At 48.4% G+C, this 16,133-nt stretch overlaps 1 protein-coding gene across 1 annotated transcript; it reads right to left on the reverse strand.

Moving 5' to 3' along the window:
• Positions 1–7,235: 7,235 nt before the first annotated feature.
• Positions 7,236–15,786, reverse strand: CHMP1B (charged multivesicular body protein 1B). Its single transcript, XM_048959351.1, has 8 exons — positions 15,649–15,786; positions 13,853–13,950; positions 13,367–13,513; positions 12,478–12,546; positions 12,270–12,377; positions 11,462–11,505; positions 10,970–11,042; positions 7,236–10,447 (listed from the first exon to the last, which is right to left on the reverse strand). Exons 1-8 carry the CDS (start codon positions 15,662–15,664, stop codon positions 10,403–10,405), a joined length of 600 nt encoding a protein of 199 aa, XP_048815308.1. The 5' UTR covers positions 15,665–15,786; the 3' UTR covers positions 7,236–10,402.
• Positions 15,787–16,133: the final 347 nt, after the last annotated feature.

The following is a 16,133-nucleotide window of genomic DNA, read 5'->3' on the forward strand; positions in this document are numbered from 1 at the left end:
TCAGAGCGATCCCAAACTTCCCCTCAAAGCAAATCCAAACCTTCACAGCGCCCCAACATCGGTTTGGTGCAAGGGTCCCCCACTGCAGGGCCAGGAAGGTTGTCACAGACCGCTATGGGATCAGGGCGGGGGGACAGCACGGAGCTGCCCCTGGATGGGCTCAGAGCTCAGCATTCATTCCCTAACAGCACTTCAGAGGAGGGCTTACAGCACAACGGGCCCTTTTAAGATAATTTGTCAGCTTAGAAAATAACCACCATGCACACAGGGAAGGGGAGAGCATTCGGAGAGCTCCACGCGCCGACACGGGGCTCAGCCAGCTCTCGTCTCCTCCTCTCTGCTTTGACAGCCACACTCGCCCCAAAGCAGCCCCAATTCCGCCGTCTTTCTTCCTAAAATAAGGCACACCTGCGAGGAAGGAGCTTTTCTTCGGGACATTCCTGATCTGGAGCGCATTACGTTGATATTTTTGTTGTGTATTTGCGATGATTTGCTCCAGCGATAACGGAGCAGCGTGATGTCGTGCCTGGGACTGATTAGAACGGCGCTTTTGATCAGCGCAGCGGATTGAAACAGTTGTTTATTTCTGGACACGGCTTCAAGACCGAAAAAAAAAAGGGAAAGAGAGAAAGGAAAGAAGCTCTGAGCCGCTGTGAATGCTGGGGTGGGGTTTTATTTTTGCCAGGGGAATTTACTTCACTTTTGGAAGTTGTGGAAAATTCCTCTATTCAGCTTCAATGCTGCAATGGGGAGAGTGGGGCGGCCCGGCTGCTGTCCCTTCTGTATGTGAGGAGGGGAGAAAGGGGAGGAAAAAGGGAGGGGAAGGGGAAAAAAAGAAAAAGGAGAAGGGGAAATAGGGGGGGGAAGTAGGGGGGAAATAAAAGGGGAAGTGAGGGGGGGAAATGGGGGGGAAAGAAAAAATAGAAAGGAAATGGGAAAAAGAAAGGGGGGAAAAAGGGGGGAAAGGGAGGGGAAAGGGGAAAAAAAGGAAAATGGAGAAAGAAGGAAGGAAAAGGGGGAAAAAAGGAAGGGGAAGGGAAAAAGAAAACTGAGAAAGGAGAGGAAAAATGGGGGGGAATAAAGGGGAAAGGAGGCGGAAAAAGAAGCTCCTTTCCCAGTCTCAGAGCACGCCGTGCCCCAGGCGCAGGAAACATAAAACTCCTATGACCACACTCAGCATTTCCTACAGCGATCCTCTCGGAGCATTCATTCAAATCCCCGCACACCTGGCAGCCACCTCCATCTCAAACATAACGCTGCAGCTGAACAGCCTTTCCTTTTGGCCTTTATAAACTGAAGCCAACGTCCTTCTGCTGCAAAACCTGGCCGTGAACGGGCTTCTTTTGGTTTACCTCCAGTTTGTATACAGACTTTTGGGAACAAAGATTTTAATTGCACAAATATTTTTAACAAAACCTGCACGCAGAGGCTGGCAGGGCTGCCACCCCATCCCTTCCCATCACCACGTGTCCACATCAGCCCATTCTTTGGCATTTATTGTGTCTCTGCTTCCCACTCCCCCACAGGATGCTCAGAGCCACATGTGAACACGTTGGTCACATCCTTTGCTATTTCTCACCACAAACCAGAGCCCACGGCACCCAACCGTCACAGCAGAACGCACCTCCTGCCCATTGGCACCAACACAGGGAGACAAAGCACGCATTTCTGGGCTCTCCTTCTACCTGTGTTCAGTTTGGAGGCAGATCCCCACCCCTGGGACAGCCCAGAGCTCAGCAGACCTGCAGGCACTGTGTACTCCCTGCCTTCCCCCAGCCCTCCCAGCACAGGAAAGGAGCAGCAGCGGTGGTTACGGAGGCACTGCTCTGCACTGAGCTCATTGCAGCACAGCCAAGGGCCCGTTTGTTCAGAGGGTTAAAGCAGAAACAGCTCCAGCAGAAATCCTGAATTGGGTCTGTATTGATTCCTAGCTTTCAGCACTGATATTTCCATTGGGATTTGTACCTCCTATCGCACACAACCTGGAGGTGAACGCTTCCCCGATTTCCATGTTCTACAGCCACAACCTTCAAGGGCTTTCATGAGAAAAGGAGCAGTGCCAGCACCGGGTGCATGGTGAGGGGCAGCCCTGGCCCCTTTTTGTCTCTGCCCCCTCTCACTGAAGTCTGTGCAAAGGGAAAGCCACAGATCCCACTGTGGGAAACACCCCCTGCCCCATGCTGGCAATGGGGTGGTCAGGGTGTCAGCCTGGGCAATGCAGACCAGGAATGAGCTGTCAGCAGCTCCCCGGGATCTGACAGCACCCAACAAATGCTTCCCCCCTCCTCCCCCAGTCCCATACATCAATCAGAGCCCAGCACTGCCTGCTCCGCGCTGCTGGTCACAATGGCAGCAGAGCCCACAAAGCCCAGCTGTCTGGGCTGCTCAAGGAGAGAGCGAAATTCAGTCTCACTTCCTTCTCGGGGACACAGAGTATAAATCAGCACTAAATGCTTCAGTGCAGAGTTATTTCCTGCTCCCCAAGCAACGTTCGTGACGTGGGGGCTGATCTCCCCTGGACTCACATGCTCTGCAGTGCACTGAGCAGCTGAATGTGCTGAAGAATCTGCAGCAGAAGGAGGGCAGGGTGCAGAAATAGCAGGGTTAGGATCTGCAGAGGAGCCAACCACGCATCTCCTCACACTGAGCTCTGCACCTCTGAATCTGTTGGCTGCACACATGGCTGCTCATCAGCACGGTCCTGGTGGCATCTCAGGGGATTTCTCCTTGGGGGAGGCATCCAAAATACAACAGAAAAAGGTGATACCAGACACTGTCTTCATCTTCTTCTCATACCTATAATGGTCCCACAAGAGCAAATGTTGTTGTAAGCAACCTAAGCAGAATTGTAAGAGCTTTGTTGGCACCACGCTTTGGAAACACATTGAAGCAGCTCTAAGCTTTCATAGGCTCACTAAGATTGGAAAGGGCTTCTAAGATCACCAATCCTACCCCAGCCCGCGCCACCATGCCCATCCCCACATACTTCAGTGCCACATCCCCACAGTTCTGAGCATCTCCAAGGACAGTGACCCACCACCCCCCTCCCCGGGCATCCTGTGCATCACCACCTCTCTTTTGGAGAAGAAATCTGTCCTAATATCCAACCTGCCCCTCCCCTGACACAACGTGGGGCTGTTACCTCTCATCCCGAGCCCAGCAGGCTGGGCAGAGCACAGGTCTGCACAAACAGGGGAGACGCCGTGCCCTTGCACAAGAAGCTGCCCACAAGCATCCCACCTTACTGCTGGGATAAGGCAACCCCTGCCTGCCCCACAAAGGCAGCAGAGCACGACGCTGCTGCAGTAACAGAGGCGAAGGGGAGGCTGTGAGCAGGGCTGAGCGCACATCTGCCACTGGTTTGGCCACACCGTGCCATCAGACCATGGCACTGGGTTGCCTGTAGAAATAAATAGCAGCTGGGGCCGTATCCTGTTACCACTCCTGGGGCGAGCTGCTCCTCTTTGACGTGATGATGAAGCTCACCTGTGACCGACGAGGACTTTGTGTTCAATTAATTAAGATGCCACGCCTGCAAATGATGCCTTTCGTTCATCCAGTCCTGACAGCACTTGGGATGTCTCTATCACCACTCTGCCAGCACAGCGTGTGGGGAAGGGAAAAAGGCAGACAAGAATTGCAGCCTTTCCAGTCAATGTTATTGTGTTAATGGTAAATTACACAAGGAACGAGCATGAGATGGCCCTTAAGTCCCTTCCAACCCAAAGCCACTCTAAATATTGCCTGAAGAACATCTTCCCATTTGGAAGGTCAGTCTTAATCTCTGAGATTGCCTTCGTGCAATGCCAAGAACTGAAAAGCATCCAAAACTTCAGAAAGAGTTTCAGATCTTCTTTCTCCAGCCTGGAGAATCAATCTGCTCCCCCAGTCCTCTGCAAGAATCATTTCTTTGTCACGGCTGTAATTATCTCCTGGAGAACAACTCTGTTGGTGCATCGGTTTTCAAACACAACATCCATTTCTATTGGCCGTGTTTATTTAATTTGAGCTGATTAGCCCAGGGCCCAACAAGTGGCTTAGACTAACAGCGTGTCACTGCTGAGGCATTCTGTAGGTAATGAGAAGACACGGGACAGCACACATGTTGCTTTGTCTGCATTAATCTATTTACATTGTAATTCTTCAACTGGTTTTAATGGCTGCTTCAGCTGGAAGCGATTAGTCGCCCAAATGAAAGCCACGTTTCTCACTCCGCATGCTGTGAGGTTTGTGGCTGTTGTCTTTTCGGTGCTTTTTGTTTTCCAATTTGTGGCAGATACCCCTTGAAAACAGATCCCACGGAGGGGCTGCTCCTACTCCTCAGCTCCGTGCTCCCAGTTGTCTCTTTTTCAGCTAAAACCTCAGATGGGTCACAAAAGTGCATCTGAAATGCAGCGCTCCGTGTTGTGTCTCCCCGAGGTTCTCCCAGCTCTGCGCTCCTCTCAGTCCGTGGCTGCTTCTCAGGATGAGAGGTGATGGCCCCACGTTGTGCTCAGGTTGGATGTTAGGACAAATTTCTTCTCTGAAGAGCAATGCTGCACCAGCACAGCCACCCAGGGAGTGGTGGGCTCACCATCCCAGAGCTGCTCCAGAGCAGAGGGATGTGGCACCGAGGGATGAGGGCACTGGGGATGGGTTGGGGCCGATGGCCGCAGCTCTCTGCCCTTCTCATTTTGCCGCAAGCCAAAAGCCCTTGTGGTGTGTGCATCTCATCTGCAGCACCTGCAGCTCATTACATGCTGGGGCACAGGGTTGGGGCAGCCCCCACCCAGCACCAGGCAGCAGAGCTTCTCGGGGCTGCAGACAGAGCCCATCCACAGCACTACAGCAGCATTAGAGGATCCCTCTTCGAGCAGCTGAAAACCAAAGAGCTGCCAGCTGTTCTCCCTTGCTGTGTCTCTGCAGCCTCCACATCTTTCCTCAGCACACAGCCCAGCATTAATCAAGAGGGTTGGAAGCATCCTGTATCAGCTCTGCAGAACAGAGCTCCGGTGATTTACTGGCGGATTCCTCCAGCTCCTGTTTTGCTTTCATGCTGGAGCAGAGGTCAGCAGAGGCAGATGCATGCTTTCACTTTGTCTCGCATTTGCTGCTGTCAGTCCGGCCCCGCTCGGTCCCTGCGGAGCAGCAGGATGTGCTCGTGCTCTCAGCCCCGTGCGCTAATTGATTTTCGGGAGCCCATTCATCAGTTTAATTTAGTAGATCACCCACCAGGTTTGCTGTTCACTGTCAAAGGTAATTCAATTAAAACTCCCGGAGTGTGACTGACTGCTCCCTGTTCAATGTGCTCAGCAGCTGTGCCGACACATCTCCATCCCACCGTGCCTCCAAACAGCCGCAGCCCGGGAGCAGGCCGTACCTTGGCTGATTAACACACACAGCAGCGCCAAAAATTAAGTCCAAATGCCTCCTTCTGTATGCAACAGCATGCAAATGCGGCAAGGCAGTAATTCCAGCAAAGGCAAAAGCCTCCAAAGTGGCAAAAGTCAACAGTGGGTGCAACGGCTGAATTCCATCTGTGCATCTTACCGAACCAGAGCCACGCCAGGCTGATAGGTATTAATAATTGTAACCCCACAGACATCTCTGGTGCAGAAATGGATGTGAGTGTATGGAGATATCAGGTTCTTAAGTGCTTGCAGTGGGGCAAGGGGGTCAGGGAGCACTGTGATATACAGCTGCTGCCAGGAGCTCTCCTCTCATTGCCATCGAATCCCTCTCTTCTCCTGGCATTAATAAATTAAGGCACCTGCTACACCAATCAGCAGAAATCTGGATAATCGTTATCGCTTCCATCCGGAAACGACGTCCATCACCAGGGAGCAAATGAGGCACAGCTTCTACACGGGACTTTAAGAAGGAAAAAAAGACTGCGTTTGTCAAATTACTGCAGGAAAAGTCCATCTCCCTGTGATGGACTTAATCCACTTCCAGGTCACAGCAATTGGTCACGGCCAGCTCCGGGAGACTGGAACTAATTGACAACACTCCAAAGGGGACTGGCAGCTTTCCTACAGCCTGCAGTCAGTGCTGGGCTCCATCCGGGGTCGGAAGCGACGCGCTCAGCAGGCAACGTGGATCCAGTGTGCAGTGAGAGGAGAGGAACGGAGCACTGCCACCTCCACCAAAGCAAACATCCCAGCAGGATGGCAGCGTTACCTCTTGGGAATAAAAGGAGAGTTCTTAAAAACAAGCAACAATATACATAGAAAGAATACATGGGGAGAGGATGTCTTCATGGGATGTTTCAAAAGGCTTTCCTACCCCTGCCAGCTCCTTCAGACAGAAATTGATGATAAGAAAGTATTACGAAGCAGATAGTGGGGAAATTAAATTAAGCTGATTGTTATCTTGTCAGATAAGCTTGCATGTCTGATTTATGACTTTAGACTTCAGGGAAACAGTTATTTCATTTCGAGCTAACAACTTCAGGCTCTCCTTAGCAATGCACACAGTCTGAGCAGAAAGGCTGAGAAGGATGAGTAACAAACAGAGAGCAGTGAGTCTGCCCCAGCCCACTGCTGGAGGACACTGCAGGGCTTCCCAGAGAGCTCACATCCCACAGCACAGCGACTGCCTGACTGCATCTTCTTCCCTGTCAAGCAGGGCGATGGCACTTGGAATCAGCTGCAGATTGCTCACGTTGCTCTTTTCCTTTATCTGAATGGTAACAGAGCTGCTTCTGACACGAGGAAGGCCACTGACCCCACTGGGATTTCATGGAGAAAATATAGCTTGACACACATGCCAACGCTGACAGCAGAAAGCAGTGCTCTACAGAGTCCTGAAGCAAAGCCATCATGTGCTCCATCAAAATCTCAACACTCCCTTTGAAAACAAAAATGGAACTTTCTGTTAAATCCTATTTTCCATCAGTTCACAGTGTGCTTCTGTCTGTATGAAACGGCAGCGATACCATCTGGAACCAATGGGTCCCCATGAGACAAAGCTGCTCAAAGCAGCTCGCAGGGCTGCCAAAGCCCCCCTGTAAGAACGAAATGCCGATTTCTGTTGGACCCACACAAAAGCAGAGCTCAAGGCTCCCTCTGCTGGGTCCCAAACAACGATGGAAGGAGAAAATAAACCTTCTTAGCCCCACGGAGGACCAACTCAGCCACCAGCAGCTGCCAGTTTTCCCACTGTGTGCATTAAAGACAGCACACCAACGACACGCCGCTCATCTGTCCCCGCACAGAGCCATGCCAGAAACCATCCACAGCCTGGGCAACACAACCTGAAGTCATTTGGCTGTACAGTTTTATTTACCAGTTGCAGTTACAGTTACAAATTGTCCCATAACAAGTAAAGCCGTTTCCACCATGAACACTGCCAAGCTACAAAAATTATTCTCTTCTCTATACAACGTCACCAACTTCAGAATTTGTCTCTGTACATCGTTGCTGACCATATGTAACAAAATTTCTGGGCTCTGAGGGTCTCCACAAAGGCAGAGTGATGATCTTCTCCCATTGGCACTGAGATTTCTTTTCCTTCCTTTCCTCCCTTCTCCTTTCAGCTGGATCTTTTCATGGCTTTGTTGTGGAATCCAAATGAATGAAGACTGCCTGGACACGAGCAGTAGGAAGCATAACACAAAGATACCACATTCTATAGTAAACCAGGAATTAAACAGTGAGCAAAACCACCCTGAAGCAACGTTTCACCTTAGATGTGCCTGCTCATAAGTACAAATACTGAAGCACTGTTTGGTAAAGAGGTTGCATAAATGCTCATACAATTTATTTAACACAAAGCAGACTGCTGCAGAAGTACACCATCATCACCAAGAGACACCAGGAACATAAAAGCAAGGAGCCACAGTGGGTCAGAAAAAAAAACCAGACATTTCCAGGAGAACTCCAATGGAAGAATTATACCAGAGTCAAATATTGCTTGAAGTTCCAGTTTTAAGCACTTGCAAAACACTGGAGAAACATGCAGACATTACAAATGCAACTCCTGCAACGCGGTGAAGGGCAGCTCACACACACAGGCTCCTTGCTCAGGAGAAGGCAGATCTACAAGCAGAAGCAACTGGTGCACGATGCTGGCAACACTCACACACAGCAATGCTCAAAGCTGAATCAGCGGGGCAAAGATTCCTTCTGGTCCCAACCTTCTTTGCTTTATCAGCCAAGTCTGCCCAGCTCTGTGCAACACAGCAGGTTGCCAAACACAAGGAATCCTGAGCTTATGGGACAGCCCTACCAACAACCAACTGCAAAGCACGTTCAGATTTAGTGCATTTATTACACAACAGCAGCTTCCAGTCCTGTCACGAGATCTGAAGTAACTGAGTGTCAACAAGTACACCAAGTGCACCAGGATGAAGGCACACACACCAGTTTCCACAGCTGTGGGTAACCTGGTTGCATAGATACACCACTGCCATTTTGTTATGCTGTTCAGGAGTAGCTAGGAGGAAAAAAGGGGTAGCATACATTTACCTTAATGGTTTTAAAGGATTGTACCTACAGTTAAGAGTGTATCATCTCTAAAATACCTTCCAGCTTCTCCTATTTGCAGGAGGAATGTTGAAAGGTGTTTGAAAGAAGGCTGCACTGAACTTAAGTGTAAACACAGGAAAAGTGCACATTTAAATCACTCGAATTCAGGCTGCCAGCCTGAGATACAAACCCACATTTCAGGTTGCTTTATCTGATTTTCCATGCTTTGTGCCCTGAATACCTCAGCACGTAACATCCTGCTACGCCTCCAAAGCGACTGAGCAGCACATCAAAAATGGCTTGAAACAGCTCCACAGTTTCCTCATTTTTGCCCATTTTCACTGAAAAAAAAATCCTGCTGACTAAAAGAAAGTAAGCAGTTTTTAACTGAAACATTTCCCCAGTGCTGGCAAGTCTGCATGGTCCTCAGCACCGGTGAATTAAGAAGTAATTCTAAGTCTATGGTGCTTCACATCTTCCTCACACCTACAAAAAATGATTCCAAAAAAGTCAGGAAGAAATGTTTAACATCACCACTTACCACAACACACCACAAGTAGTTTCTGCTATGAATTTCTACCTCCATTCCTTTACTTCACAGCCACAGGAGTCTGAAAGCTCCTGAAAGCAGTCCGAATCTCTCACTGTGCAGAAGTGTAAGGAGATGAACTAAAACAAACCACCTTCTCCATAGATGACTTCAATGTTATGGACCACATTACCCCACCTGCAGAGAGCAATATTACACCTCACAAAACAAGGCAGCTGTTCTCAACCCAACAGAATCAATGCATTCATCCAGCAGCTGAGTGGAGGCACAGCAGTTGTGCCCCCCTTGCTCACCCAGTTCTCACTTTGCTCTCTCCAATACCAGACCAGCTGCAACGAGCAGAGGAAGCAAGCTGACCCAGGAGTGTGCCCTGGTTGCAGAGGACAAGGTTGGGATCTTGGCTCATGAAGGATGACTGTGAGGATGCAAACCTGAGGAAAAGCACTTTGGTGTTTCTTATATGGCAGAAGTGGGGGATACGATCAGTGCTTTTCCTTGCGTATAAAGGAAAAATAAATGGAGAGAAAGCATGACAAGGAATGAGAAAAGCAGGCTTCAGTTATCTCACATGGGGTTTCTCAGCTTGAGCCTAAGGATAACAGAGAGCAGGAGCTCCACACCACGGTGGTGGAAGCAGAGATGACTGTGGGCACTACTGGCTGCACCACAGGATGCTGAGAAAAGCAAAACGAAGAAGCTACAGCACTCAACATTAAACAATGTGCAAGCTAAAATATTCAACAGAACCAACCAAGTTGAAAAATATATTTTATTCCTCCTGGACTAAAGTGATCAAACCGTACAAGTTCCCAATTACATGAAAACAGCTTTTGGTAACTTATTTTTAACTGAACCTGCACCATTGCTGTAGCTTGACAATATTACAACCACCACAGGCCAAAGTCCACTCTTTCATTTTGACAAGTGTACTTGCATGAAGTCCACACTGTCCATCTCTAAGGTTCCAGGAGCGTGGCTATATAAGAAAGTTGGCTACTACAATCATCAGAACTGAATGTATCAGTTCTCCAACCACAAACAGTTCTCATAATTTAAAAAAAAAACAAAAATCACTTCATAATTTAAAATATTTATCAATAGCACTCTGCTTTCCTTTCAGCTAGAATGCTCCGGCGTTACTGGCTGACTTAGGATATCAACTTGATTCAGTGAAAAAAAGCTTGCCAAAAATATATCAACTTCAAAATGTACAGAAAAAGACATGAGAGAGCTGATACTTCTGGATTACTGAATGTATTAGAAAGAGGAGAAGCTCAGAGTGAAGAACCCTACGTTACAAATATTGGAACACCTACGCCGCACTGCGCGCACCTTTCGAGCGCAGGGGGGAAACCTCAGTATTCAGTATTCTGACAGCACAGCCAGGGCTGCAGCTCTGCTTAACTTAAACTTGATCACGAAGGCGGGCCAGCCTCTGTGACAGCTCATCCTGCAGAGATGCAAAGCAAAGAAACCATCAGTAAAAGGAACACTCATTTTCGGGAAGCACGCGGTCACTGTGGGGTTCTGCAGTCGTGTGTGCAGATGGCATCGAGTCCAAGCCCCAACAAGAAATTCTAAGCTGCCTTGGGCAAACATAGAGCACTTCACACTCATCTTTTAAAGATCTTCATAGGTTAAATGGGGAAAAGAAAAAAAAAAAGCATGGTCTCTGTGTATGGAAAGGGAGTTGGGAGGATTCATTACATTTGGAGCAGGTCAGAGACTCAGCAGTTTGGAACTCTATTAGATAATCATGCAAAAAAGATTTGGAAATAACTAAACTTAATGCATCCACTAAACTAAACATATTTTTAATTACTGTGCTTACAAGACTGCTTTAATTACATATTATTTCTTTTGAATTGCCAAAATCTAATTAGAATTTAGCAAGTTTGCTCTGGCTGAGTGAAGCATGAGTTCTGTTCCACAGCTCTTTAGAAACACTGACTTCCATTGAGTCTTAACTTACCTGCTCTGCTGAGGCAACGCTTGTACCAACAGAACCTGTCTGCCCTTGAGGTAGTTCCATGTTCAGATCAAGGCTACAGATAACAGAAAAGTACAAAACCAGAACAAAAGTCAGGCACATGTGGCTAAAGGAAGAAGTACAAGAAGTGACACACTGAGCAACACTGGGACAGCAGGAGATCCCTGGCATCCAATGAACACTGCAGACCTGCTCATTAGACAGCCCAACCAGGAAGCTAGTTTCACCACCAAGACAAGCCACACATGGCAACCAGCATCAGGACAGAGCAAGACTTCAGTTTAACAGTAATATATCAGACACACCATGCATACCAGTGACATAGAGACAGAAAAACCTACAGCTAAGTTATAAACAGTGACTGATGGCCAGGGGTGAAAGGAAAGTTACTGATCCTTGTCTGCTTCCAAGAGACACATTTGAAGCACTGATACCTCACCTCTGTGTCTGCCTGGAAGGGTTGGTGTTACCTACCCTGCTTCATCTGCCATTTCCTGTAGAAGCATATCCACCTGGTTCTAGAGAAAAGAAAACAAAACTGGCTCAGTTGCACTGCTGCAGCTCACGCTGAGCTCTTCTGTTCAATCCTGCCAGAACAGATTTTAAAAACAAAACACTGCTTTCAAGTGAAACATCTTTAACAAAACTGTGCTTAACCACCAGAGGGCTCTGCATGAACTCAAAAACCAGCGGAGTTCTGACTATTAAAAGCCCATTCATTGAACTTCAGTGTCTGAGAAATAATGCTCCTGAAGAACTGCAGTCAGCTGTTAGCAAACATCTCCGAACGCAGTGCCATCAACTGCTGACTGCAAACCATTAAACCAGTGCTCTGCACACTGGGAAAGAAAGCCCATCTCCAACAGACGTGGTTTAAGGTTTATTGACAAAGCGCTGCCTCCAGTAAGCATCAGACAAAACTTCTGAAGTTCAACATCTTCTGGGCTACCAGGAGCTGGCAGCTGCCAGGAACATTCAACTACCTTAAGCATTGCTTAAGAATGTATCTCAGCTAAGAAGCTTTACCAAGAGCTCACCAAAGCACTGCTCATTCCACAGCAGGGTTGAAGATCTCAATGGATAATATAAAATCAGTCCTACTAGAAGTGAGAGAGAGCAAAATGCAACTGCATGACCTGCCACACTGTGGCTGTAACTTGAAAGACTTTCTTCTCATCAAGAAGCAGAAGGTGAAAACACTCCAGGTGCCTCAAAGCAGGCAGAAAGGAGCACGTAACTTTTCCATGCAGTTTGAACAAAGTTTTTTGTTTAGTATTCTTACTTGTGGTGTTGTTAGTGTTGTAGTGTTGCTCATGGTGTCCTCCATCTGCTGCGTCTGCACATCTAGTGTTTCAAACTGATGTTCAAATTTATCCATTAATGCAGATATCTACAAAAATACAAATCGAATCACTGAGCTGCAGATAACAGAAGAGCAGCACAACTCCTAGAACTTTTTATATATACCTCCACAAAAAGGTTCCATTTACCTTTTCCAGGTTCATGCTCTTCAGAGTGGCATCCATGGATTTCACCACCCCTGCCATCGACTTTGTTACCTGAAATGAGGTCAAGAATTCATCACAAGGAGGAAAAATGATGAGTTTCTTACTGAGCCCTCTCACTTCTACCCAGTTCCTACAGTACCAAACAGCAGGGCATATTTTACTGCCATCTAGAACATCCCTTTTTTTAGGGTCCTTCCATTGGAAACATTACAAATCCATTCATGCACTAAAAGCTGAGATCTGTATGGCATTAACTTCTGAGGGTCTCAAAACCTGTCAAAGGATAACGGATGTGTTTAGGTACACAGATCACAGGGCAGCACAAACTGTGCCTGAGCAGCAGCACAGCCACGTACCATAAAAGATCACCTGAGCTAAAAAGGTAAGGCTGGAAAAGCCCTCCGAGGTCCCCAAGCACAGCCCACCCCACCACACACAGTGACCACATTCCCCTGGGAATCCGATTCCTGGGATCAGAAGTCTTACAAATGGCTGCATGTATTTGGGAAGGGATCTCCTTAGGAGCACGAATAACAGCAATTAACGAGTTACAAGCTACAATCATGGCAAAGAAGCACCTATTACTAAGGAGCAAGTGCCAGCAGAGCTCCTTTAGACTCTGTGCAGATGTCATGCTGAGGGATATGGCTCAGGGGAGGTATTGGTGACAGCTGGACAGTTGGACTGGATGACCTCAGAGGTCTTTTCCAACCTTGGAGATCCTATGCCTCTACTGTATGATTCCAGCACCCGACTTATTAACAGACACATGTGAAACCAACCTTCCAGCTCATTACAGATGGAATTCAGTCCCTCCCAAGAGGATCAGAGGGGACTAATCCTTTCCAAGGATGCATTCAAATAGACTTACCTTGCCCATTGTCACTGCAGTCTGAACTCTTGCTGCCACAGCATCAACCCTGGCACTCATGCGCAGGAAATTAATGGCTTGGTTCTTCTGCCTGATGGCATTTTCTGCATGTATTCGTGCAACTTCCATGTTCCCCTTCTGGATGGCCTGTATGAGAGAAGAAAAAAAGCATTCTAACTCTCCTGGATCTTCATAAGCATGTTTTTCTAACAGCCTATTTTTTATAAAAGCATCGATTGATCACATCAATATATTTTTATTAATTAAAACAAAATAGATCTAAGACAATTTTCTTAGCAGCTAAAAGCCACCAGTTCTTCATGAAGAACACATCCTCACACTTATTAATAAGCATGGGAAAACATACAGTATGTAATTTAAGTCACAAGCATTTATCAGTGCTATCAGCATGCTTGCCAGGAAACAGTAACAGATTCTGCTACACGATGTAACCAGACCTGAAGATGTTTCAGCCCCACTGCTCACCTTCTTAATCTTTGCTTTCTCAGCCTTTTCTTCTTTGTCGCATCTTTTTGAGTTCCTGTTGAGTTCCTTTGCAGCAAACTTCAAATTAAACAGGTGTTCTGCAGCACAAGTTAGGGGTCCATGAACAGGATCAATCCTTCCTCCGTACCATCCTGCTCTCCTGTTTAAGGTGCTACCAACCCTAGCACTGCTCTACTGACATTAAGAACAGACACTCATCCTATTGATCCTACTGGGCCATAAGAAAGCAGTTCAGATGCCAACTGGCTCCACATAACAGCAAATCCAATTCAGACTGATACACAGAACAAAACAGACACCCCTCAAGAGAAATCAAAGGCTCACTGTGCTCCTTTCACTCACGCACACTGAGCCTCTGGCTCCCAGTGAAATGGAAGAGCACAGCAATGGAAGAGCAGCTTACTGGCCTGCCAGGATCCTCCTCAGCCCCCCAAAGAAAAGTGTTATGGAACAACAGACAAATTTCCTGGATAACTGCAAGCTGGCCCTGCTGACCACACCCAGGATAACACAGGAGGCAGAGCTGCCCTTCCCAGCCAAAGGATGATCTCAGGCTTAAACAGCAGCCTTTCCATCTTTGTGTCACATGAGCAGCAACAGTTCTATCATCTGGACTTATTAACTATTAAGGGAGCTAAAACAACAATAAAACTGAATTTGCTGCTTGTATTTGCATTCATTTCTTTAAAATCTGGGTCGCTGTTTCTTTCTGCAGCAATAAATGAACTGCTCTGAGTCACAAACCAGACTATTTACCAAACAAGAAAACATACTGAAGTCCATTCAAGTATACGACGGGCCAGAGACCAGAATAACCAGGTAAAATATGAGATCACCTGCTTACACTGACTTGCACACCTGCTTGCACTGAGAAGGAGCATTTCAGAATACCTTATTTTGAAGTAACTCCCCCAGTTACTCATCAGATACACATTTACCCTTGGCACTCTGCTACCTCCATGGCTCTTCCTCCTATGACGACACAGCCTCGCTCCTCCCTTGCAGCTGCACAACCTCATCGTAACCAGACTTCCACCACCAGCCCTGAGGTGACTCACAGTCACCTGCTCCAAGCTCCGCCCCTCTCCCTACCACAACAACCAGCAGCACGCTTCAGCTACACTGAGATCTTTGTCGTCTTTTAAGCCTTTTCTACTTCTCTGTATTATGATGATTGCATACAGCCAGAAAGCTCAAGTTCACCCATAAGGGTTCTCCTCGGCTGTACTTTCTTTCTGACACCAGGAAACAAAGAGCAGTTTGTGCAGCTGACAGCAGTCAGGCTTCAGGAAACAAACACTTGAGGAGCAACGTGCCATCAGCACAGCAGCCATTGCCTGTCACTTGGTGGGTCGGCAGTGTTTAGAACAATCTGCAGGGTCCTACAGCACAGCACAGCACAGCGAAAACTGGTTTTCTGCCTGAGTCACATAGATCAGGCCCCAGTGAAACCAGCCAGGCCCGAGCTCACCATCAGAACAAAATCAGCATTTCCCATTCTCCTTTAACAACCACCACAACCTCAGCTCCCACCATTAACCCCAAACCTTTTCCTCCCGATCAAGGCTTCAGGCAGCGACCTCCCGCCTCGGCCACACGCGGCCACCACACCGCCCACTCCTTCCCTCATACCTCCCCCGCGCCGATGCCTCCCCCAGCCCAGCCCCACCGAGGCCTTCCGAGGGGACCGGCAGCCGCGGAGAGCAAAGCGCCACCGCACCCCGCCCACATATCCCCAGCCCGCCCCACAGAGCTGCTTGTCGATCCGAGGATACTCTCCATGTTAGACATGGCGGCCCAGCAGCGCTTCGGCCCGGCGCAGAGCAGGGCAGGAAGGCTTCGGCCGCTTTCGTTCCCTCTGCCGGTTCTGCGGCGGCTCCTTCTTCCGGAAGTTTCAACTTCCGGCAGCTATCTTCCGGTAGCTTCCACTTCCGGTAGTTCCCATTTCCGGCAGCTCCCTCTTCCGCCTACTCCGACGGGAGCACCGAGGCGGAAGCGCGCATGCAGACTTCCGGTCTCCTCGGTCTCAGTCTCCTCTCCTTCAGACCCCGCCGTGGGGCGCCAGGCCCGGCCTGACTGCCTGTGGGCGGTGGGGTTTGGGCCCGGCAGTGGCCGTCAGTATGCGACAGGGCCTAGAGGAGCGCCAGAACGTAGAAATGCAGGGCTCTGAGGCGTGCTTCTGCAGGCTGCAAGCACGGACTGAGCAGTGAGCTTCTCCTGCAGTGCCTTAGAGCTTCTCTGCTTAAAGAAAAATGAGAAC

This window comes from Lagopus muta, chromosome 13 (assembly GCF_023343835.1).
Source record: "Lagopus muta isolate bLagMut1 chromosome 13, bLagMut1 primary, whole genome shotgun sequence".
Lineage (NCBI taxonomy): Eukaryota > Metazoa > Chordata > Aves > Galliformes > Phasianidae > Lagopus > Lagopus muta.